The 26,307-nt window shown below is 37.9% G+C and overlaps 1 protein-coding gene and 1 long non-coding RNA gene across 2 annotated transcripts in view; one reads left to right on the top strand and one right to left on the bottom strand.

Annotated features, from left to right (window-relative positions):
• Positions 1-26,307, top strand: part of LOC131989472 (zinc finger protein 665-like) — a 146,537-nt gene that overhangs the window by 93,625 nt on the left and 26,605 nt on the right. The window contains exon 9 of the mRNA XM_059354705.1: positions 21,718-22,540. Coding sequence (XP_059210688.1) covers positions 21,718-22,540 — 823 coding nt within the window. The remainder of the gene's footprint in view (positions 1-21,717; positions 22,541-26,307) is intronic.
• Positions 1,620-10,117, bottom strand: LOC131989532 (uncharacterized). Its single transcript, XR_009395957.1, has 3 exons — positions 9,550-10,117; positions 2,826-2,927; positions 1,620-2,147 (listed from the first exon to the last, which is right to left on the bottom strand). It is a non-coding gene; the product is annotated as an uncharacterized LOC131989532 (long non-coding RNA).

The following is a 26,307-nucleotide window of genomic DNA, read 5'->3' as shown; positions in this document are numbered from 1 at the left end:
ATTCCATATGAAACCAGCAGACGATCGTTCTCCAGATGTTGGTCTCCAAACATCAGATGCTGTTCTCCTACTACACACACACACACACACACACACACACACACACGGGGTCAAACCAGTCAATGTCAACATTTCCCAAAAGAACATAAAGTAATTTATTATTGGTATAAAGTTTAAATAACTTGTTAAAAGTAATGTTAGTTGATCCTTTTAGAGCTGCAGTCACACTCCATGGTCCATAGTATCAACCATCTGATCATTAAACTCATCCACTCACACAGATTGAAGTTCTTCTCTTAAGTTGTGATGTTATAAATATAGTGAAGTAGAGGCAGAAAGTGCTGTCACTGGGCCTTAACGCTCATTCAGCTGAAGTGACACAAACACTGACCAATCAGAGCAGACTGCCTGTTTGAGAGGAGGCCTTAAGGAGACACAGCTAAATGTTGAGAGTGAATACAGATATATATTCACAACATGTTCAAGTAGCAACCAAGAATACAAGTATGAACCTAATCTGATCTGTAGTCCATCATTTTAGCATTAGACTAAACTCTGCACGCTTCTACTGGTCATTTTAATCATGAACATGATGTTACCTGGGCGTCCTTTGAGTTTCTGTATCTTCTCCTTCAGCTGCAGCACTGTGACGCTCTCAAACTCATTGTTGGACAGGTAGATCAATATGGTCTCCCCATTATGCCATTTAACAAAGACCGTGACATCATTTTCTAAAAAAAAACAGTAAAAGTTTGTCTTTAATAACTGCATCACTTAATAAAGTTTCTCTTTAAATGAATGCAGAATGTATTTGATGTCCAACAGGTGGAAATATGTAAAAACATTCCCTGTATGTTGGACAGAGTTAAACAGTTAAATAGTCACATTTACTCACATGCAATATGACATTGAAAAGATTAAAAATCAATATTTTTTCATATGGACTCGTAGCAGAGCTGAACATTAGTCAGTTTTTGCATACTTGCAAACCTTTAATGACCATTCTGATGCAGAGGAAAACAGGATATAGGTCAAATGAAATGTAACAAAATAAAAGAACAACAATGTGTGAACTGATTTCCACCTTGTGACTGGAGAGACCTGCTGGGGATATAGACTGACAGCATGTCCCACATGTGCTTTGTAAAACTAAAGGAGGATTTTCTATTGAAGTCTGAAAACAGCAGGCTGCCAGTGAAGGTTTGGAAGGATTGATCAGCACAAAACAATTTAATCTAAATCAGATTATCGTTGGAAAACTGGATTTTTTAACAAATCACCACAAAATGTCAGATGAGCTGACTGTCAGGACAGTGAAGTGCAGCTCTGCTGTTTTATTAAAATGTGTCCCAGGAGGAAACATACAGGGAATGGGTTTAAAATAAAGTAAATGTTCCATACTTAGAATTAACTCAATGGTTGTCTTGTGTTGGATTCCACATGAAACCAGCAGAGCATCGTCCTCCAGCTGTTTGCCTGCGAAGACCAGTCGCTGTTCTCCTACTACAACACACACACACACACACACACACAGGAGTTTAAACCAGTCACTGACAACATTTCCCAAAAGAACATAAAGTAATTTATTGTTGGTATAAAGTTTAAATAACTTGTTAAAAGTAATGTTAGTTGATCCTTTTAGAGCTGCAGTCACACTCCATGGTCCATAGTATCAACCATCTGATCATTAAACTCATCCACTCACACAGATTGAAGTTCTTCTCTTAAGTTGTGATGTTATAAATATAGTGAAGTAGAGGCAGAAAGTGCTGTCACTGGGCCTTAACGCTCATTCAGCTGAAGTGACACAAACACTGACCAATCAGAGCAGACTGCCTGTTTGAGAGGAGGCCTTAAGGAGACACAGCTAAATGTTGAGAGTGAATACAGATATATATTCACAACATGTTCAAGTAGCAACCAGGAATACAAGTATGAACCTAATCTGATCTGTAGTCCATCATTTTAGCATTAGACTAAACTCTGCACGCTTCTACTGGTCATTTTAATCATGAACATGATGTTACCTGGTTCTCCTGTTAGAGGCTCCAACTTCTCCTTCAGCTGCAGCACTGTGATGCTCTCAAACTCATGTAGGTCGATCTTTATGGTCTCCCCAGTCAAATCTTTCACGATGACAGTGACATCTATTTTTTTTTTTTAAAAACAGTAAAAGTCTGTCTTTAATAACTGCATCACTTAATAAAGTTTCTCTTTAAATGAATGCAGAATGTATTTGATGTCCAACAGGTGGATATATGTAAAAACATTCCCTGTATGTTGGACAGAGTTAAACAGTTAAATAGTCACATTTATTCACATGCAATATAACATTTAAAACATCAAATAGATATTTTTTCATATAGACTCGTAGCATAGCTGAACATTAGTCAGTTTTTGCATACTTGCAAACCTTTAATGACCATTCTGATGCAGAGGAAAACAGGATATAGGTCAAATGAAATGTAACAAAATAAAAGAACAACAATGTGTGAACTGATTTCCACCTTGTGACTGGAGAGACCTGCTGGGGATATAGACTGACAGCATGTCCCACATGTGCTTTGTAAAACTAAAGGAGGATTTTCTATTGAAGTCTGAAAACAGCAGGCTGCCAGTGAAGGTTTTGAAGGATTGATCAGCACACAACAATTTAATTTAAATCAGATTATCAATGATTTTTGATGAATTTCATTTTTAACAAATCACAACAAAATGTCTGCTGACTGTCAGGACAGTGAAGTGCAGCTCTGCTGTTTTATTAAAATGTGTCCCAGGAGGAAACATACAGGGAATGGGTTGAAAATAAAGTAAATGTTCCATACTTAGAATTAACTCAATGGTTGTCTTGTGTTGGATTCCACATGAAACCAGCAGAGCATCGTCCTCCAGCTGTTTGCCTGAGAAGATCAGTCGCTGTTCTTCTACTACAACACACACACACACACACACACACACACACACACACACACACACACACACACACACACACACAGGGGGTCAAACCAGTCACTGACAACATTTCCCAAAAGAACAGAAAGTCATTTATTATTGGTATAAAGTTTAAATAACTTGTTAAAAGTAATGTTAGTTGATCCTTTTAGAGCTGCAGTCACACTCCATGGTCCATAGTATCAACCATCTGATCATTAAACTCATCCACTCACACAGATTGAAGTTCTTCTCTTAAGTTGTGATGTTATAAATATAGTGAAGTAGAGGCAGAAAGTGCTGTCACTGGGCCTTAACGCTCATTCAGCTGAAGTGACATAAACTAGGGTGACCAAGCGTCCTCTTTTGCCCGGACATGTCCACTTTTTACGTCCTGTCCGGCCGGGTTTTATAAATTCACGAAAATGTCCGGGGTTCACTGTTTTTCATAGGACCAGTACAAGTGCACGTAAATTGACCGGCGCTTTGCACACAATTTTGCGAGACGTAATTACCAAGAGGCTGCCTTGTGGGCGGGTCAGCGCCGCGCACACACACACACACACACACACACACACACACACAGAGACAGAGAGCAGAGCAGACAGAGGGCAGATCAAACAGCGGAGCAGCATTGCATGGGAAATGCCGAAGCGTAAGTGCAGCTTCACAGATGAACTGCAAAAAAAATTTCCGACGGAAGCGGAGTGCACCGTGTGCAATGCTGGCACATATGTCTCAGTGTCTAATACAGATGCTGGAGATCTCAAAGCTCAAAGACAACTAAAGATGAAAAGTATAGATCCTTTTTGTTTGTTAAGTTAGTATCTTTGTGAGACTCTTCTATTATTTATCTTATTGCAGTTATTAAGAGATATATTGTTGAAGCTAGATTTTCTAACAGAAGAGTTCATATTTAGAACATTATTTCATATTATTTATTGAAATAATATATAAGAGTCTACGAGAGCTATTATTTTGTTACAAGTTTTTTACAGATTTCTTTTTATTTTATTACAGAAGTTAATTTTGCACCATTGAAGCATAATAAAGCATGTTCATCAACCTCCAAGAAGCCTGTCTGAATTTGTGTCTCGAGGCCGTGCCGATTGTCCTCTTTTTTGGAAATCAAAATATGGTCACCCTAACATAAACACTGACCAGCAGGGCTGGACTGGGACAAAAAATCAGCCCTGGCATTTTTGCCCCGACCGGCCCACCACAACTGATAACTCACCAAGTATCTTAGTGCTCTCCTAACCATGTAGATATCTTAACAATATAACTCCTCACTACACTACATTTAGGCTACATAAGATGGCCCTCATCGTAGAGTGTCAAAACACAGGAAGTCAGAATGGATAAGTTTCACTTTTTAATATAAATGCAATAACATGCAGCACAACAAAGCAAGATAATAGGCCTAAAAAATAAATGGTGTTCTACTAATGCTCAAGAAACAAATGTTTACACATCTAAAAAGATCCCTTTGGATGGTTAAATTAGCCTGCAGAGACAGAAATGTCCTACTAGCACATTTAACACTGTCACTGGGGATTTCCACCGGACGCGTTACTGCAGCAGCACGTCTCCACAGCGTTTTTGCTGCGTCTTGTCAATTCACACCGGACGCGTTACTGCAGCAGCACGTCAGTTTAGCGAGCCGGCCGTATACACGCGAGATAACGAGATCACGCGATAATCCTGACCATACGGGAGACCGCAAGCTCCCGTGATAAACTTTAAACTCTATTTATACAGTCTATGGATAAACTGTGTGTATAAAGTAAACAACAACAACAAAAACCAACTTACTTTGCTTCTCTGAGGTGAAAGATATGTTGATCTGACCATCTATCCTTATAAAAACAATATATTATGTCATAAATGATTGTATGATGTTCCACTTCAACAATTAGTCTCTTGTCTTCCGTGTCGCCGATCCTCTGAGACCCTTTGATTGATTGATTGCCGATCTGGTGCCCCGGTCATAACATAACGTTGATGTGAAGTAGTTTTAGGCTGCATGAACTGCGTATTGTGTTTTATTTTGAAAGGGGCGGAAGTGTTTTACGCTGAATCTGAGTCGGACTTCCTGTCTGGTGCGATCTGCTCTGTTTAAATTCACGCGAGTTGGCAGCGTCTCGCGGAGAAATAGAAGTCCTACCTAATGCTCGCGTAGAGACGCTGACGCGACGCTGCAGTAACGTTACGCTACGCGCCCGGTGGAAATGCTCTCATTGATTAGATTGTTACCTATTTGCAACGTCATACGCGACGCTGACGTTACGCTGCAGTAACGCGCCCGGTGGAAATCAGGCTTCACACTAACATCATAATTTTCACGTCCAACTGCTCGTCTGTTTATCACCTCCAGATCTATCAACAACTGATCAAGCTAGCACAGACAACAGCTAATCAGCTTCAAACACTAACAGAACTGACCAACATGAAATTATGACAACAAGGCACTAGTATGTTAAACTGGTAACAACAGCTAGCCTAGCATGTTGCTGTGCCAGTCAATTAACTTCAACCAGTTAAGTCATTAAGTTAAAGTCCAGAACTGTTAAACTTCATTAAAAGTTCAGACGTGCTAATCATAGTGGAGGCAGCAGAAACTTCCCTCTCTTCCTGCTCTTGCCTCCTGGCTGCGCGCGCACCTGCTACTGTTTGTAAACAAGACGCCGTCTAAACACGATACATTGATGATGTAGCAAGCAAACCACACTGTGTTCAAAAAGTTAGCAAGCTAACAAAATAAAGTTATTAACCTGACTTCCTGATATTTGAGCCAGGCAGAGAACTATTAATCGCTTCTTACCGCATGTTGCCGGGTGCTGCCATGTTTCCACCTCTCTCTCATAGACTCCTACAGGTTAATTAATTAATTCCTCCATCATCACCTGGCGGCGCCGTGCTGAGTCAGCTCCAACATTTCAGATAGTTTAGCGCATTTTGCAGCATCTGCCTAAAGGGCTGGTTGTTTGTTTTTCTCATAATTTCTCCGCTACTTCTATCCGTTTCTTTTACATTTTCATTTTCTGGCTGTGCCATGACTGATTGATTGATTGATTGATTGACAGGCGATGGGCCCAAGGAGGCGGGCTCTCGGTCCTCCCTCTACCTGATTTTTATTGACCATTGGCCAATGAGACTCCCGGGCCGTGTCATGACCGGCTGATTGACAGCAGAAGGGGCCAAGGAGGAGGGGGCCTTGGCCTTCGGCCCTCCCTCTACCTATTTTATTGGCCAATGGGCAATCAGTCAACCTAAAAAAAAAAAAAATGTTTTTGTTTTTTCAAGTCGTTCGGCCCAAACGTCTTGCCGGCCCACCGGGCATTTGCCCGGTATGCTAGATGGCCAGTCCAGCCCTGCTGACCAATCAGAGCAGACTGCCTGTTTGAGAGGAGGCCTTAAGGAGACACAGCTAAATGTTGAGAGTGAATACAGATATATATTCACAACATGTTCAAGTAGCAACCAGGAATACAAGTATGAACTTGACTTCCGGCAGCGGAGGAGTGCAGACGTGTATTTGTGAGCTCTTATGAGATTAGCAGACTACAGCAGCAAGATGCCTCCCTTTTCCATGGATGATTACCACAAACTGTTCCAGAAGATAGCAGTACTGGAAACAAAAATTCACCGGCTCGAAGTGAATGTGGAGGTAAATGGACAGAATGGGAATGAAACTACTCTGCCGATTTCCCTTAACAGTGAAAGGGAGCAGGCTAACAGAAAGCTAACTAGCACCACCAAGACGCAGCAGGGGCTGGGTGTAAATGGCAATAAACCAACAAGTCCTCCCTGGAACTCTCTTGGTGCAAAGCCAAAGCACTACAAATCACCTCCCTCAGTTTTGGAAAGACAGCTATCAGGCAGAACCCAGCACCTGGAGACTTATGATGACACCGAGTGGCCTGCACTACCATCATACAGGAATGTTGCTTCAACCCCAGTACCAAAGAGAAAGCAACCATGGACCAAGGCTACAACAAAAACGAAGAGCAAATTGCCCCAAGACACAGGAATTCTACGGAAGAACAGATTTGCTCCACTCTCTCAGAATCCTGACTCCCCAAAAGTGGGCTCATCTTCCAGCTCCAGATAAAGGTATGAGTCCCCAACCCTCACCCCCCCAGACTCCACCCAGCCCCCAACCCTCACCCCCCCAGACCCCACCCAGCCCCCAACTCTCTCCATGCAGCCAGGACTCCCCACTTCTGGATTTCACAGACAGGATGAAGAGCCTTGTCAAGATTGGAATCCAGCTAACACCTCGCCAAAATCCCTTGTTTACCCCCTTTAACCTCCCACATCCAGCCCCTCCCACTCCATCACCTCAGAAAAAACGCTTAACTAAAAATCACCGCCCTCCCCCGCCCCCTCTGAATCACCATACCTGTGAATCCCTGAATGACCCTATCTGTGAGTCTGACTGATATGTGCCGGGTCCAGGCTCTGATATAAATATCAAGATTGCTCTGTTCCAGCAACAGTCAGGGCCCCATGGAGTTCAGTCAGCTTTCTCAATCCCTGTGATAATAAGTAACAGAAAAGGGATCAAACTGGTGAGAAATAAAAAGAGTTCAATTAACTCTGCCAATCTACTGAGTATAGCATGTCATCCTCCAAACTCACCAGCGTCTCCTGTTAAGGATTTACATTTAGCTCTTTTAAATATCAGATCTCTGCTTGGCAAATCTTTCTTAATCAATGATTTTATTCACAAGCACAACCTTGATTTTTATGTTTTTAACTGAAACTTGGTTAAGTCAGGATAATAGTGCAGCAGTTCTTATTGAGTCAACCCCCCCAAACTTTAGTTTCTTCAGTGAAGCAAGAATACATAAGAGAGGAGGTGGAGTTGCCACCCTGTTCAAGGACAGCTTCCAATGCAAGAACATGTCTTATGGCCAGTTGGACTCCTTTGAATATGTTGCCATTCAGTTAAAATCACCCTATAGAGCAATCTATTTGACCATCAGACCCCCCAAATATGATGCAAGGTTTTTTGATGACTTTGCCAAACTGCTGTCTGTTGTGTGCATGGATTTTGACTGTGTTGTTTTAGTAGGTGATTTTAACATTCATGTTGATAATCCTGAAGATGGGTGTGCTAAAGAACTTTTAAATATTCTGGATAACTTTGGGCTTTCTCAGCATGTCACAGATCCAACACATAGCAGAGGACACATATTAGATCTAATTATTACCAAAGGTCTTAATATCTCTGAGGTTGTGGTCAATGATGTTGCTCTTTCTGATCACTACTGTGTTCTGTTTAAAATGACCACCCTTGCCAATCCTACAAAAGGTGAAGCAGAGGTAATCAGGAAGCGCTATATAAATGTAAACACTTGTGCATTATTCACCCAGGATTTTACACCATCACCAACCCTGCCCTCAGCTCTAGTTGATGACCTTGTTAACAGTTTTAGTTCCAATGTTATGACTGTTATTGACTCTATCGCCCCAATTAAGACCAAAGTTCTGTCAGGAAAGAAAAAGTCACCCTGGAGAAACGCCACTCTGGTTTAAGCGCAGAAAAAAGTATGTAGACAAGCTGAACGCAGGTGGTGAAAGAACAAACTCCAGGTATATTACGACATTTATAAAGAGGGTCTTCGCAACTATAATCAGGAACTGAAGAATGCAAGGCAGTCATATTTTTCAGAGATTATCAATAGAAACAGTAATAATGCCCGCACACTTTTTTCTGTAGTAGACAGACTGACAAATCCCACAGCATCAGTCCCTCCTGAACTGCTGTCTAACAAGTCATGCAATGAATTTGCAGCTTTTTTCACAAACAAAATATTACAGATAAGACAAGCAGTGTGCAGCTCCAGCTCAGGAACGATAACACTGGTGCCTTCCCATCCTCTAGTCAAGCTAGGACATTTTAGCCTCCTAGATTACACAACACTAACGGAAACGGTTTCAAAATTAAAGCCCACAACCTGCTGCCTTGATATTCTGCCTTCAAACTTTTTTAAAACTGTTTTCAACTGCATAGCTCCGGATGTACTGCAGATAATAAATTCTTCTCTCCAAGCAGGACAGTTTCCACAGGCTTTGAAAACTGCAGTAATGAAACCTCTTCTAAAAAAATGAAATCTGGATTCCACAACAATTAGTAACTATAGGCCAATATCAAATCTGCCCTTTCTGGGGAAAATCATTGGAAAGGTTGTTTTTGAGCAAATTCATGCTTTTGTGATGCAAAACAATCTTTTTTTAACACATTAGCAGCGTACTCTTAACTTAAACACTTATCTGCTCTACTTTACTGCCCTTACTTTTTAGCTACGCAATGTTTGACTTGTGCTTTTTATTATTTTATCTATTTTCTTATCCTGCTGTATCTTATTTTATCTCATTTATATTTTTATTTCTATTTCCCTGTTTTAATTGACTGTTTTTACTGTTTTCAATTGTGTCTTGCTGTTTTAATGTGTATGTAAAGCACTTTTAATGACCTTGTGTTGAATTGTGCAATACAAATAAACTTGCCTTGCCTTGAACCTAATCTGATCTGTAGTCCATCATTTTAGGATTAGACTAAACTCTGCATGCTTCTAGTGGTCATTTTAATCATGAACATGATGTTACCTGGGACTCCAAAGAGAGGCTCCAACTTCTCCTTCAGCTGCAGCACTGTGACGCTCTGAAACTTATTGTCACACAGGTGGATCGCTATGGTCTCCAAACCACTACATTTAACGAAGACCGTGACATCATTTTCTAAAAAAAAACAGTAAAAGTTTGTCTTTAATAACTACATCACTTAATAAAGTTTCTCTTTAAATGAATGCAGAATGTATTTGATGTCCAACAGGTGGAAATATGTAAAAACATTCCCTGTATGTTGGACAGAGTTAAACAGTTAAATAGTCACATTTATTCACATGTAATATAACATTTAAAATATCCAATAGATATTTTTTCATATAGACTCATATCATAGCTGAACATTAGTCAGTTTATGCATTTCTTACAAATCACCACAAAATGTCAGCTAAGCTGACTGTCAGGACAGTGAAGTGCAGCTCTGCTGTTTTATTAAAATGTGTCCCAGGAGGAAACTTGTAGGAAATGTTATTTTTAATAGAAAAAGGACCATACTTAGAATTAAGTGAACGGGCGCCCCACGATGGATTCTATATGAAACCAGCAGACGATCGTCCTTCAGCTGTGTGCCTGAGAAGACCAGTCGCTGTTCTCCTACTACAACACACACACACACACACAAACACACACACACAAACACACACAAACACACACACACACATTTCCCAAAAGAACAGAAAGTCATTTATTATTGGTATAAAGTTTAAATAACTTGTTAAAAGTAATGTTAGTTGATCCTTTTAGAGCTGCAGTCACACTCCATGGTCCATAGTATCAACCATCTGATCATTAAACTCATCCACTCACACAGATTGAAGTTCTTCTCTTAAGTTGTGATGTTATAAATATAGTGAAGTAGAGGCAGAAAGTGCTGTCACTGGGCCTTAACGCTCATTCAGCTGAAGTGACACAAACACTGACCAATCAGAGCAGACTTCCTGTTTGAGAGGAGGCCTTAAGGAGACACAGCTAAATGTTGAGAGTGAATACAGATATATATTCACAACATGTTCAAGTAGCAACCAGGAATACAAGTATGAACCTAATCTGATCTGTAGTCCATCATGTTAGCATTAGACTAAACTCTGCACGCTTCTACTGGTCATTGTAATCATGAACATGATGTTACCTGCGAATCCTGTTAGAGGCTCCAACTTCGCCTTCAGCTGCAGCACTGTGATGCTCTTAAACTCATTGTCGGGCAGGTCGATCTTTATGGTCTTCCCAGTCAAACCTTTCACGATGACCCTGACATCTATTTTTTTTTTAAAACAGTAAAAGTTTGTCTTTAATAACTGCATCACTTAATAAAGTTTCTCTTTAAATGAATGCAGAATGTATTTGATGTCCAACAGGTGGAAATATGTAAAAACATTCCCTACATGTTGGACAGAGTTAAACAGTTAAATAGTCACATTTATTCACATGCAATATAACATTTAAAACATCAAATAGATATTTTTTCATATAGACTCGTAGCATAGCTGAACATTAGTCAGTTTTTGCTCACTTGCAAAGCTTTAATGACCATTCTGATGCAGTAAAGAACAGGATATAGGTCAAATGAAATGTAACAAAATAAAAGAGCAACAATGTGTAAATTGAGACATCCATGCATACAGACACATAAAAACACATTCACACATACAAATGAACACTCTGTACAAGTACAGTGTGTTCATTCAGAAAATGCTCCAGTGAAAAGAACGGTATTTAGTTTGGTTTTAACAGAACAGGAGCATAAATACTGATTTCCACCTTGTGACTGGAGAGACCTGCTGGGGATATAGACTGACAGCATGTCCCACATGTGCTTTGTAAAACTAAAGGAGGATTTTCTATTGAAGTCTGAAAACAGCAGGCTGCCAGTGAAGGTTTTGAAGGATTGATCAGCACATAACAATTTAATTTAAATCAGATTATCAATGAAAAATTTGATTTTTTAACAAATCACCACAAAATGTCAGCTGAGCTGACTGTCAGGACAGTGAAGTGCAGCTCTGCTGTTTTATTAAAATGTGTCCCAGGAGGAAACATACAGGGAATGGGTTTAAAAAGAAATAAGTGAAAAAAGTAAAAGTTCCATACTTAGAATTAACTCAATGGTTGTCTTGTGTTGGATTCCACATGAAACCAGCCGAGCATCGTCCTCCAGCTGTTTGCCTGAGAAGATCAGTCGCTGTTCTCCTACTACAACACACACACACACACACATTTCCCAAAAGAACATAAAGTCATTTATTATTGGTATAAAGTTTAAATAACGTGTTAAAAGTAATGTTAGTTGATCCTTTTAGAGCTGCAGTCACACTCCATGGTCCATAGTATCAACCATCTGATCATTAAACTCATCCACTCACACAGATTGAAGTTCTTCTCTTAAGTTGTGATGTTATAAATATAGTGAAGTAGAGGCAGAAAGTGCTGTCACTGGGCCTTAACGCTCATTCAGCTGAAGTGACACAAACACTGACCAATCAGAGCAGACTTCCTGTTTGAGAGGAGGCCTTAAGGAGACACAGCTAAATGTTGAGAGTGAATACAGATATATATTCACAACATGTTCAAGTAGCAACCAGGAATACAAGTATGAACCTAATCTGATCTGTAGTCCATCATTTTAGCATTAGACTAAACTCTGCACGCTTCTACTGGTCATTTTAATCATGAACATGATGTTACCTGGGACTCCTGTTAGAGGCTCCAACTTCTCCTTCAGCTGCAGCACTGTGATGCTCTCAAACTCATTCGTACTCATTCTCACTTGTTCGATAGTTGTGATCCACCAACATGAATGTTTAATGAAGACCGTGACATCCATTTCTAAAAAAAACAGTAAAAGTTTGTCTTTAATAACTGCATCACTTAATAAAGTTTCTCTTTAAATGAATGCAGAATGTATTTGATGTCCAACAGGTGGAAATATGTAAAAACATTCCCTGTATGTTGGACAGAGTTAAACAGTTAAATAGTCACATTTATTCACATGTAATATGACATCTAAAATATCAAATAGATATTTTTTCATATAGGCTCGTAGCATAGCTGAAAATTAGTCAGTTTTTGCTTCATGTCCACTTGCAAACCTGTAATGACCATTCTGATGCAGTAAAGAACAGGATATAGGTCAAATGAAACGTAACAAAATAAAAGAGCAACAATGTGTAAATAGAGACATCCATGCATACAGACACATAAAAACACATTCACATATACAAATGCTCCAGTGAGAAGAACGGTATCTAGTTTGGTTTTAAAAGAACAGGAGCATAAATACTGATTTCCACCTTGTGACTGGAGAGACCTGCTGGGGATATAGACTGACAGCATGTCCCACATGTGCTTTGTAAAACTAAAGGAGGATTTTCTATTGAAGTCTGAAAACAGCAGGCTGCCAGTGAAGGTTTTGAAGGATTGATCAGCACATAACAATTTAATCTAAATCAGATTATCAATGAAAAATTTTATTTTTTACAAATGACAACAAAATGTCAACTGAGCTGACTGTCAGGACAGTGAAGTGCAGCTTCAGCTGACAACATTTCCCAAAAGGACATAAAGTCATTTATTGTTGGTATAAAGTTTAAATAACTTGTTAAAAGTAATGTTAGTTGATCCTTTTAGAGCTGCAGTCACACTCCATGGTCCATAGTATCAACCATCTGATCATTAAACTCATCCACTCACACAGATTGAAGTTCTTCTCTTAAGTTGTGATGTTATAAATATAGTGAAGTAGAGGCAGAAAGTGCTGTCACTGGGCCTTAACGCTCATTCAGCTGAAGTGACACAAACACTGACCAATCAGAGCAGACTGCCTGTTTGAGAGGAGGCCTTAAGGAGACACAGCTAAATGTTGAGAGTGAATACAGATATATATTCACAACATGTTCAAGTAGCAACCAGGAATACAAGTATGAACCTAATCTGATCTGTAGTCCATCATTTTAGCATTAGACTAAACTTCTACTGGTCATTTTAATCATGAACACTTGTAGGTTACATGTGAAAGGCCAAGAGATTTTACCTGGGACTCCTTCAACCGACTCGATCTTCTTCTTCTGCAGCACTGTGCCGATCTTAAACTGCTCCTCTGTGTCGTTGTTAACTGGCCTCTTTAATTACATTTGAACAAAGACCGAGACAAACATTTCTCTGAGCTGCTCTTTTCGCTCGGTGCGGAGTAATAAACAGGGCGGTGTCTGACCTGACAACTGCGGAGGAGCCAACAATCATTTAACACTCCAACCACATGATGATTCAGGGATTTTTTTTTTTTTTTTTTTTTTTTTTTACATCTGACTCACTGTGTTCTTCTATTTCAGTGCGATATATAAAAGAGGAATCAGCAGGATCAGGAAGTGGGAACAACTCAAACATGTCTTTTGTGCACAATAACACAGTTAAAATTACATTAATCATAAAAAATGAAGAAGAAAGATAATAATAATAATAATAATAATAATAATAATAATATGAATGCAGAATGACATTTTGATGACAGAAAGCACATATATCTGAATATATTTAAACAACAGAAAAATTGCGATAAATGTCCACATGCAACATGAAATATAAAAATCAAATAGATATTCTACATAACGTCCTGTAGCAGAGTGGAAATGTGTCACTGTGTGACTTTTTACACTAAACTCAACCTGATAGAGTCCTTTTTGCAGAGGAGCTGCAGCGCCCTCTACAGGCCAATGTCAAAGCTACACTGGATAGTGGAGCTAATGCCACTAATACTAATTAATACTAATACTTTTATATAACACACAGTCACAACAAAACATACAGTCATTAACAAATGTATTGGATCAGCTGTCATAAAAACGAGAAAAACAAGAATATGTTTGAAAACTTTCAAAAGCTTGTTGAAAATGAAAATGTTATTATTTATTTGTCAAATATCAAACTGAATTCACATTTTATAGTCAGATTTGAGCCAGAAGTCAGAAATTAATCAAGCAGAACATTCAACCACTGAAATTCTTTTTTTTTCTTCAGGAATGTAAATAAATAACTATAATGTGACATCTTGATCAAAATAATAACATGCTTCACTATTTTTTACAGTTTTTTTTGTAAAAAAGTAAATTTTAAAATGCATAGATAACAACAATAATTATATTTTAGCATTAAAATATAAGTTCAAGTAATGGGTGGTCTGCTGTTACATTATTACAATATTGGGGAATTATTACATTATCAGGACTTGTGAAATGAAGGCTAACCTGATAATGTAATAACCTCCATTAATGTTATACTTTATTACATTATTGTTAAAAAAAAAGTGTACATTATCAGGAAGTTATTACATTATCAGGTTTTATTACATTTTCAATGGACTCAAGTGCAGATTTTTTATTACATTATCAGGGTTATTACATTATCAGGTTCTACCCAGCTCTTTAGACCAGTCTGATCATCTCTGTGTGTGATGCTGCCTCCCCAGCAGACTGCAGCATAAAACAACACACTACCACCACAGACTGATAAAACATCTGCAGCATCGCACTACACATGTCCAGAGATCTGAGCTGAGAGAAGAAAAAGAGGAGCTCTGCCCCTTTTTGTAGAGAGTGTCTGTGTTTAGGGACCAGTCCAACTTATTATCCAGGTAAACACCTAGATACTTAGAACTTGGCACCACCTCCATGTCCACCCCACAGGTATTCACTGGCTGAAGGGGGGCTTGAACCTGCAGAAATCTCTGATCGTTTCCTTAGTCTTTGAGGTGTTCAGTAGGAGATAGTTCTTGTGACTCCATCCTTTAACTACTGAAAAAATCTCACAAAGAAAACAATGCACGTTAAAAAATACAGACATAGTGTAAAGTACAAACAAATTCAACTATAATGCTCCTTAGATCCCGCCTCTGTGCAGGCAGATAACCAGTGATAGTTTAAGATAACGGGCAGCTGCAGGGCCAATCATATTTTGCATTTTATTTTGATTATTTACTTGTTGAGGCTGCGACTTGAACTCCACATGATGTGAAGATATATACATTACCGCTCAAAAGTTTGGGGTCACTTAGAAATGTCCTTATTTTTGAAAGAAAGGCACAATTTTTAAAAATGAAAATAACAGGCATAAAGTCTAGACATTGTTAATGTGGTAAATGACTGTTAAAGCTGGAAACGGCTGATTTTCTTATGAAATATCTGATAATTGTCCTGTGTTCCAGTGGCTGATTGTGTTAATCCACCTTTATAGTGTTAAAGGCTGATTGATCATTAAAACACCTGCTGAGCTTCATGTTAGCAGCTGGAACTGTTCTGTGCTGATTTGAGAAGCAATAAATGATCCTTCCTCCGGCTGGTTGAGTCTCTAGAGGTAAAGTTGGAGATTTGTGCAGGTTAAAATGATTATTTATACCTTTGTCAATGTCTTTACTATATGTTTGATTCATTTTGTAACTCAATCTTGAATAAAACTGTTTGTCTTCATGGAAAACAACACAGACCCCAAACTTTTGAGCTCTCGTGTTTATGTTTTAATGGAAACGAGCGTGCAACAACACGTTTGGCTTCTTTTGGTGCTGAGTAGGAAATCATCAGCGTTAATCCAAACAGAGGTGGTTTGACTGCTGCACACTGGTGCCTTACTGCTGATTAAACCCTCTGGAGTCACCAAAATATGTCACCTAAATATGGTATATTTGCAACCTTTGTTCACATTTGCAACATTTTTTTATTTTTATTGAGCATGGTAGTGTTTTGAAAGTTAAAAAAAGATTCAAAATCACATTTTATGTTGGACTAAAGGACTAAAAAAGACACAAAATGACTAATAAAAAAGACACAAAAAGACCAAAAAAAAGACACAAAATAACTAATAAAGACACAACAAAATACACAAAATGACCAAAAAAGACACAAAATGACTAAAAAAAATCAGAAAATGACAAAAAAACCCACACAAAAAGACACAAAATGAGTAAAATAAGACACAAAATGACCAAAAAAGACGTAAAATGAGAAGACAAAATGACCAAAAAAAAAACCACACAGAAGACACAAAATGACTAAAAAAGACACAAAACGACCAAAAAAAAAAGACACAAAATAACTAAAAAAAGACACAACAAAATACACAAAATGTCCAAAAAAGACACAAAATGACAAAAAAAAAAAAAAAAACACAAAATGACTAAAAAAAGACACAAAATGACCAAAAAAGACACAAAATGACTTACAAAGACACAGAATGACTAAAAAAGACCCAAATAAAATAGAGTCCCACTAGAATAAAAACCAGAGTTGATGACAGGATCACACACAATCACAAGATCACATTTATGTTGGTTTTTCTTTGTTTCTTTTTGGTTCTAAATGTTTTAATCCAGTAAATCAGAATAAAAAATATATTAGTATCAGGTCATATAGGTGAAAAATATACACCAACATGGCATTTAAACATGATTTAAGTGGTGAATACAGGATGGAAGGAGTCAGACATGGACTAAATGGACCAAAAAGCCTCCAGAGAGTTAAGAGTGTTTCTCAGTATAAGGTGTGTCACTGTGTGATGTCATACTTCCTGTTGAACAGCTGGATCAAGTTTCAAGATTCAAGGTTCAAGACGCACCCATCTACTGTCTCTGTTCACACACAAGCCACACACACTGGACTCACAATTTATTTTTTTATTTCTTAAACAGAAGAAATAAACAAAAAAAAAATGGGTCAGTAATTAACACAATACAGGTGCATCTCAATAAATTAGAACATGATAGAAAAGTTTGTGTCATCAATTAATTTCAAAAACTGTAAATAAGACATTATATAGATCCATTACACACAGAATGAAACATGTCATGTCTCAATTTATTTAACTTCTTCTAATTATAATGTTGATGGCTTACATTTAATGAAGACCTAAAAAATCGATATGACTCAATAGTTGGTTGGGGCTGTTTGATTGAACTACTGGAAATGGTTGCTAGGGTGATGTGACTGACATGTTTGACTCCATATTCAATCAGCGGAGCCGAGTCGTCGTCCAGAACTCTGTATGTGGAGATCAGTCGTAACTTCTCTTCAAGGCCTCCAACAAGAACAACACAGAGGGAGTTAACTCCATGGAGTCTCCATCTGACTCCTTCCATCCTGTATTCACCACCTAAAACATGTTTAAATACCATGTTGGTATATGTTTTTCACCTATATGACCTGATAATAATAACTGATTTTTTATTCTGACTTACTGGATTAAAACATTTAGAACCAAAAAAAAAAAAAAAAAGAAACACTTGTTTTCATCAACTCTGGTTTTTATTCTAGTGGGACTCTACTTTTTTTGTGCCTTGTGTGTTTGGCGTAACAATTTTGGTCATTTTGTGTCTTTTTTTGGTAATTTTGTGTCTTTTTTGGTAACTTTGTATATATTTTTTGGTCATTTTGTGTCTTTTTTTGTAATTTTGTGTATTTTTTTAGTCATTTTGTGTCTTCTTCTGTGTTTCTTTTGGTCATTTTGTGTCTTTTTTGTGTCTTTTTTTGGTCACTTTGTGTCTTTTTTTTGTAATTTTGTGTTTTTTTTTCTTAGTCATTTTGTGTCTTCTGTGTTTCTTTTGGTAATTTTGTGTCTTTTTTTTGGTAATTTTTTAAAATCTTTTTTTTACTTTCAAAACACTATCATGCTCAATAAAGAATTTTTGCAAATGTGAACAAAGGTGTCAAATCTACCATATAAGAGGGTTCCATCCAGTTCTATCATTTGATACTAAATCTATTTGAGCTTGTCTCCAGTTTTACTTGGTATATCATCATCAAACTGAAACTGGCCTCATGGAGTTTACAGCCAGAACTTTAGAGGTAAATTTACAGTAGGGCTCCACGCTGCTTTGTTTTCTAGTCTGATGGAGGCAACAAGTCTGGATTATTTGGAGCTTTTGGACACTCCACAGGGTTAAAACAACAAAGATACACAACAATGAATAAAAATCTAAAGACTCCAACTGTTAAACATATCACTAATGTTCACTGGCTCCCCTGTGACCCCTGAAGCCTCTCTGCTGTCTTCTCCTTCAGCTGCTCCTCATTGTCACACAGCTCCTCCTCCAGCTCCTCCTCTCTGAACCCTCCACCACCACCTCCACAGCCATCTCTCTGTTTCTCTGTGAGCTCCTGCTGCGCTCTTCACTCAGATTCAAACAGTGTGTGTTTGTGTTCAAGCCAGAAAACCCAATGAGCTGGAAAATACTTTCACTATCATCCTTAAAATTAAAGAAATATACACTAGCCTCTCATTCATCACTGTAAAATGACTTTATTCAACTTTTTTTATTTATTTATTTACAGTTAAGTACTGTGATGTGGCAGTATGCTGCTGTAGAATTATTTGACAGAAATGTAATAGTAATAATACTCAGTAGCCAGTAGGTAACTGTAAATTCACACTTGAAAAATTGCATAACAGAATAATAACATTTCTCGTTATATGAATGTAGAATGTTAACATATATGTCATTGATTTTTTTGTACAGTACTTAACAAATGTACGAGAGCAGCTGTTTGTGCCACAGCTGTCCTAAGTTAACAGCATTAGTAAAAAAATAAATAATTTGTTTTGTTTCCGTAATGGTTAATACAGCAGTATGTAGAAGCTCAAATTATATTTTTAATGCGAAAATGTAAATATTATTGTTATCCATGAATTTTCAAATTTACTGTTTTACAAAAAAAAGTAAAAATAGTTAAACACATTATTAGTTCTTCATCAATGTGTCACATTATAGTTATTTATTTGCATTCCTGAACAGAAAAAATGAGTTTTATTGGTTAAATGTTCTGCTTGATTCATTTCTGACTTCTGGCTCAAATCTGGCTATAAAAAGGTGAATTCAGTTTGTTCTTTGCCAAATAAATAACAATAACATTCTAGTTTTAAACAAGCTTTTGAAAGATTTCTAAACTATTTGTGTTTTCTCATTTTTATGACAGCTGCTCTAATAAATGTGTTAAGCATTTTCTCAGTGAGAATAAATATTAAAGTTTAAATGTACCTGCCTACCTACTACCTACTTATACCTACTGAATATGAAATTAATTTTATGAACTTATACTTATATTTTCCTAAAATATTCATTAAATATTTTTTAAAGGGTTTTTGCATGGATGCTACTTTTTAAATGTATATTTTAAATATCAGGTACCCCCTGGAGTGCCTTCATGTGCCCCCATTTGAGAACCACTGCTCGAATATTTATCAACAGACTATAATAAAGTCATCTTTAGAATTTTTAAGGATTTTAAAATTTGACCATTTTTGACAAAAATTGACAGTAATATATACTATAGTAATATAGTATGACTCTTTTTTTTATTTTTAATTTGGACGGCATACTATACTATGACTTCTTCTGTGATTTTGAATGACATTATTAAAATATGACTCTTCTTTTTCAAAATTTGGACGACATGCTATATTATGACTAATATAAATATACATAAATATAATACACACTATATTAAATTTCAGTAATATGTTAATCAGTAGGCTTTGAATGCAAGCCTTTTAATGTAGTGGAGTCATTTCACAGTGTAGTATTAGTGTTTTTACTGCAGTAAAGGATCTGAATACTTCTTCCAGCTCTGCCGGTCAGAAGGTGGCGCTAATCATCCTGAAAGCTGTTTGCAAACCATAAAACAGAAGAAGAGGACGGACCGGATGTAGGCGGGGCTTAACGAGACGCTTTGTCCAGTCGAGAGTGAGTCCATCAGCAGGAGCAGGAGCAGGAGCAGGAGCAGCACAGAGCGGAATGGAGGAGAACCAGGACCCGGAGGTCCCCAGTAGACCAGCAGCAGGCTCGAGCTCTGAAGTGAGTGGAACAGATGAAATACTTTCTGTTTTCTTTGTGTGTTTGAGCTCCAAAGTAGCAGATTGCAGTCGGAGGAGTTTCTTAAAAACGGTTTTCTTTGTTCCTGGAGGCATTTAATCCTGATCCAGGTCTCTTTGGGGGGTCCGGCTCAGTGGGGGAGGGGTTCCTGGTTGTTAATGTGTGAATGTGAGTTTGTAAAACCGGTTCAAACCGCTCCAGGCTTTGTGTTCACGTGTTTTTCTTTGTTGTGAGGGACAAACTACAGACTGGTTCCAGCTTTGATAAACTCTGATCACATTCACTTCCATCAGCTCTAAAAAGCTCCAGCTTTAGTTTCTTTTTCCATCAAATCAAAAGTAGTTTATTGAACTTTTCCTTCTCTGTGTAACTTTATCAGAATCAGACTCTTCTCTGCTCCCTGCAGATAAAAACGGCGATTTGTTTGTGTGAATGTAAGTTGGTGCAGACAGAACTTAGACACATACATGTGTGAATATTAATGAAACCACAAAGAGTAAAATCATCAGTTTGAACCGCTGCAGGTTTCTTCTTGATGCTGAATCAATCTTTGAATATTTAGTGTTTCCTGGTTTCATCCTGATGAGACTCTGTTGTTGTTTCATGAGTCCTCAGGAGAATCCTCACGGAGAACAATGAGGCTCACTGCTCCCACAATGCTTTGCACTTTTGCATGTTGTCCAGATACCATTCTGGGCTTTTATTTTGAAGGCCTGGCTCATCCTGCCTCTGCTGGTTGCTGCTGTACACTGAGTCCCAACAACAAAATATTAGTATCATCAGGAAGAAACGTGTCTGCTTAAGGTTAATGTAGTTCCATGTCTGTTGTTAAAAAAGTGAAACACAAATGAAACAAGGTGGCAGGTTAGAAAACTGTATTTCTGTTTCTTCTAGAAATGTCATTAGTTTCTATGGTACAAATGGTTGGAGTTTCTGTCACATTCAGACTCATTGAGAGATATCTGTACGTCCCATTGATTCCAGAGTAGAATGTCTGAGAAGACCAAACATTTCTCTTCAATCTGCCCTAAAAATGTGTTATTGTTTTATGGCATAGCCCTGTGTATGAAGAGAACAAGCTGTGGGAACCAGCAAAGTTTTTTTTTAATTGTCCCAGCCTCTCTTCACTCAAGCTGTGATGTCATCCACTCTAACTCTGAACATTCAGTCCAATACAAACCCATTATAAACTCTGAAAAAACACTAAACAGAAACTGAGAATTCTTGAAAAGTAACATACTATCATGCCTCAAACTGACCCTCACTCTTTCTGTCTGTTTGTTGCTATAGAAACCGGGAGAAAGAGAGGGACTCAAACATCACTGCTGTCAGCTATGTGACAAATCCTTCACCACAGCTCGAAGTTTAAAGCGTCATCTACAGGTTCACACTGGGGAGAAACCTAACAGCTGTGACCAGTGTGGGAATGTTTTCACCACAACACAGAGCCTGAGACAACATCAATGCATTCATACTGGAGAGAAACCTTACAGCTGTGACCAGTGTGGGAACACTTTCACCACACCACAGACCCTGAGGCAACATTATCGCATTCACACTGGAGAGAAACCGTACAGCTGTGACCAGTGTGGGAACGCTTTCACCATGGCAACGACCCTGAGACGACATCAACGCATTCACACTGGAGAGAAACCGTACAGCTGTGACCAATGTGGGAAAGCTTTCACCACGGCACAGAGCCTGAGAAACCATGAACGTAGTCATACTGGAGAGAAACTGTACAACTGTGATCAATGTGGAAAAGCTTTCACCACATCACAGGGCCTGAGACAACATCAACCCATTCACATTGGAGCAAAGCCGTACGGCTGCGACCAATGTCAGAAGGCTTTCACCACGGCACAGAATCTGAGAGAACATATACAAGTTCACATGGGAGAGAAACCGTACTGGTGTGAACAATGTGGGAAAAGGTTTTCTCGGAGTAGTCACCTTAAAGTTCACCAACGCATTCACACTGGAGAGAAACCGTACTGGTGTGAACAATGTGGGAAAAGGTTTTCTCAGAGTAGTTCCCTTAAAGTTCACCAACGCATTCACACTGGAGAGAAACCTTACTGGTGTGAGCAAAGTGGGAAAATGTTTTCTCAGACTGGTAACCTTAAAGCTCACCAATGCGCTCACACAAAGTCTTCTTCACCATTTTTATAGTCAAGCTAGTTATTTCTTCATGCCTCCTCTCCATGTACTGTGTTGTTACATTCTGAGCTTCCCTCTGAAACTAAAGACTGACAGCAGTAACTGAGTCTTACTGCGGTGGTTTGATCCAGTGAGGAGGAAGAGGAGATGAATAAACAGAGACACAAAAACACTCCAGAGTTCAAACTTAGACTCAACAAACCTTTATTCTTTAGACATTCTGACAAAATCAAAATATTGTTGTAAACATGATTTTATATATCTCAAGTTGTTGCTTTAATAATCCTATTTTTAAAAATATTTTCATTAAATGTTTGGACACAAAGAAGCTTTATCAGTTGATCATTATCTTTAATTATTTGACATCAGAAATATAATAAATACAGCTAAAATGTATGTATGTATGTAGAAAAACACCATATTATCGGATGTCCAAGAATTGGACGAAAACAAAAAAGTCATACTATAGCATGTCGTTTTTTGTTAAAAATTGTGAAATTTAAAAATGCCTAAAAACGTTTAAAATGACCCAATTATAGTCTATTGATAGATATTAGAGCATAGTATAGCCAGAAATGACAGAAAAACACATTTTATGGAATGTCAAAAATTTGGTCAACAAAAAAAGTCATACTATAGCATGTCGATTTTTTTCAAAAGTGATCAACTTTCAAAATGCCTAAAAATGGTTGAAATGGCCCAATTATAGTCAAATCAATCAAAATTACTTTTTTTTTCATCCCTGAGGGTAAATTCAGTGAGTCTGTTATCTCTGTTAGAGTAAGACAGCCTGATGGCTGTAGGAGAGAAGGCTCTGTTGTATCTCTCCGTCCTGCAACGGAGAGAGAGGAGCCGTCCACTGCTGTTTTTTGGTCCATAAAGGTTTTGTGTAGCGGATGATCTGGGTATTTCAGGATGGCCTGGAACATGTTGACAGGTCATCTCCCCACCACCTCCTCCAGTGTGTCCAACCTGGCTCCAACCACAGAACCAGCTCTTTAGACCAGTATGTCCAACCGCCTTCATCTCTGTGTCTGATGTTTAGAGATGAGTATGGCCAGAAATTACAGAAAAAAACATATTAAGGGTTGTCCAAAATTTGAAAAAAGTCATACTATAGCTTTTCAATTTCTGTAAAAATCGATCAACTTTAAAAAATGCCTAAAATGGTTGAAATTGCCCAATTACAGTCTATTGATACATATTAGTGCATAGTATGGCCAGAAATTACAGAAAACCATCAAATTAAGGCATGTCCAAAATTTAAAAAAAAGTCAAAATTGGTCAAATTTTAAAATGCCTTAAAATGTTTGAGATGCCCCTATTATAGTCTGTTGATACATATTAGAGAATGCTATGGCCAGAAATCACAGAAAAACACTATATTAAGGGATGTCGAAAATTTAAAAAAAAAGTTATATTAAAGCATGTAGTTTTTGTCAAAATTTGTCAAATTTTAAAATGTCGATTTTTGAGGTGTGTCGGAAAAAAAAAAAGTAATACTAAGCATGTCGTTTTCTGTGAAAATTGGTCAAACTTTAAAATCCATAAAAATGCCTGTTGAGGAATTTATTGAGTGATTCCTTTCTGAGAAATAAAAATTATTTAAAACTTGCTTGTCTTTAAGTTTTTTTTAATCGAAGATAATATATGGTATAATCAGCAATCATGTACAGAGTCACATCACACTGTTCAGCTGGATAGGGACAGAGTTCTATCAGCCAAATAGGATCAAGAAGATCTGACCAAGTTATAAGAATTCATTGAGTTGATGGTCCGATGGCACGCAGATGTTATTTGCAGAGAGACGCACTTTGTCCCTCCAAGCTGGAGACGTGTGATGATCCATGTTTGGTTAGTCAGTGCAGATGTGAACATCTGTATCGATCCAGACATATAAACATGTTTTCCAGCAGTAATGCAAACACTGCTGACGTGGAGCACTTAACTAAAGTTACAGAGTTTATCATATCAATCCATCCCCAACAATATATATGGCAAGATTAAAAATACAGGAAACCAAATACAAGTCAACACATTGAAATACAATAAAAATTCTAAATAATAGAAACTTAACAGAGAATAAAAATCCAGGTAAAAAATGTCTTTTTTTAAGGTGTTTAATCCTGGATTCATGTAAGAATCTTCAATACATGTTTATTTAAACATTTTTTTCATGTTAAAGCTCAACTGGTAAAATAACTATAGCTGTCAGTTAAATGCAGTGGATTATAAGTATAGAGTGAATTCAAATGGAAATATTCTACTTAAGTAAAACTACCGTATTATTTTGCTTAAGTACAGTACTTGAGTAAATGTAATAAGTTACATTCCAGCACCGATTACAGACTGTGCAGGTTTTAATGATATTTATTATCTTACTGGTGTCAGATAATTAATAATAATGACCATGTAGATGCTGAGAATGACGACAACAACAGCTCAATGTTTAAAATGATATTTTGATTTTATCAGAACTGCAAAAGGATAAAAGTTTGTTCAGTCTAAGTTTGAACTCTAGAGTGATTTTGTGTCTTTGTCTATTTATCTCCTGTCCTTCCTCACTGGATCAAAACACCCCAGTCAGACGCAGTAACAAAGAAGACTTTGTGTGAACGAGTTGGTGTTTTTTAAGGATACTCATCCGTGAAAATGTTTTCCCACATTTTTCCCACTAGTACGGTTTCTCTCCAGTGTGAACTCGTACGTGGACATTAAGGTCACCACTTTGTGAAAAGGTTTTGCCACATTGGTCACAGCTTTACGGTTTCTCCAGTGTAAATGTGTTGATGCAATTGTAGGTGCCGTGCAGTGGTGAAAGCTTTACCACACTGGTCACAGCTGTACGGCTTCTCTCCAGTGTGAATGCGTTGATGTTGTCTCAGGCCGTGTGCCGTGGTGAAAGCGTTCCCACACTGGTCGCAGCTGTACGGTTTCTCTCCAGTGTGAACGCGTCGGTGAGCAACAAGGTGACCTCTTTGCGAAAAAGTTTTTTCACACTGGTCACAGCTGTAGGGCTTCTCTCCAGTGTGAATGCGTTGATGTTGTCTCAGGCCGTGTGCCGTGGTGAAAGCGTTCCCACACTGGTCACAGCTGTACGGCTTCTCTCCAGTGTGAACCCATTGGTAAACATTAAGATGTTACCTTCGTGAAAAAGTACTGCCACACTTTCTCTCCAGTATGAACCCATTGGTGAACCTTCAGGCTTCCAGCTGTTGTGAAGGATTTCTCACAGAGCTCACAGCGGTGATGGTTGAGTCCCTGTCGTTCTCCCGGTTTCTATAGCAACAGACAAAATGAAAAAGAGAGTGTGAGTGAGATGCGATGGTCAAGCAAGCTATCTAAAACCATCAGTAATATTTACAGCACATCTGTACAACATAACCCTCAATGTTCAAGTCAATGTTACTAAGTAATATTTTCCTTTCAGCTTATTTTTTGACAAGCAGTACCTTTATTCTGGACAGTATCTGTGATTCTTTTGGATTGTTGCAATAAAAATAAACATACATTTATACAAAGCAAGTGTGGAAGGAAATTCGAATTACTCAAATCATTCTATGTGTTTCGCAAATACCAAAAAAAGTAAATAACACATTTTCTATATTTTCCTAGTCTCATCGTTATCTCTTCTTCCGGCCTGAGCTTGGGAACACAAGGTCCCAGACAGACTCTGGTCAATATTTTGTTTTCCCCTATCAAGACTTGCAAGCACAGCCAGTTGTGAGTGTAAC

Source organism: Centropristis striata, chromosome 17 (assembly GCF_030273125.1).
Source record: "Centropristis striata isolate RG_2023a ecotype Rhode Island chromosome 17, C.striata_1.0, whole genome shotgun sequence".
Lineage (NCBI taxonomy): Eukaryota > Metazoa > Chordata > Actinopteri > Perciformes > Serranidae > Centropristis > Centropristis striata.
The sequence above is the reverse complement of the archived record's forward strand: the minus strand, read 5'-3'. Positions and strand labels throughout refer to the sequence as shown.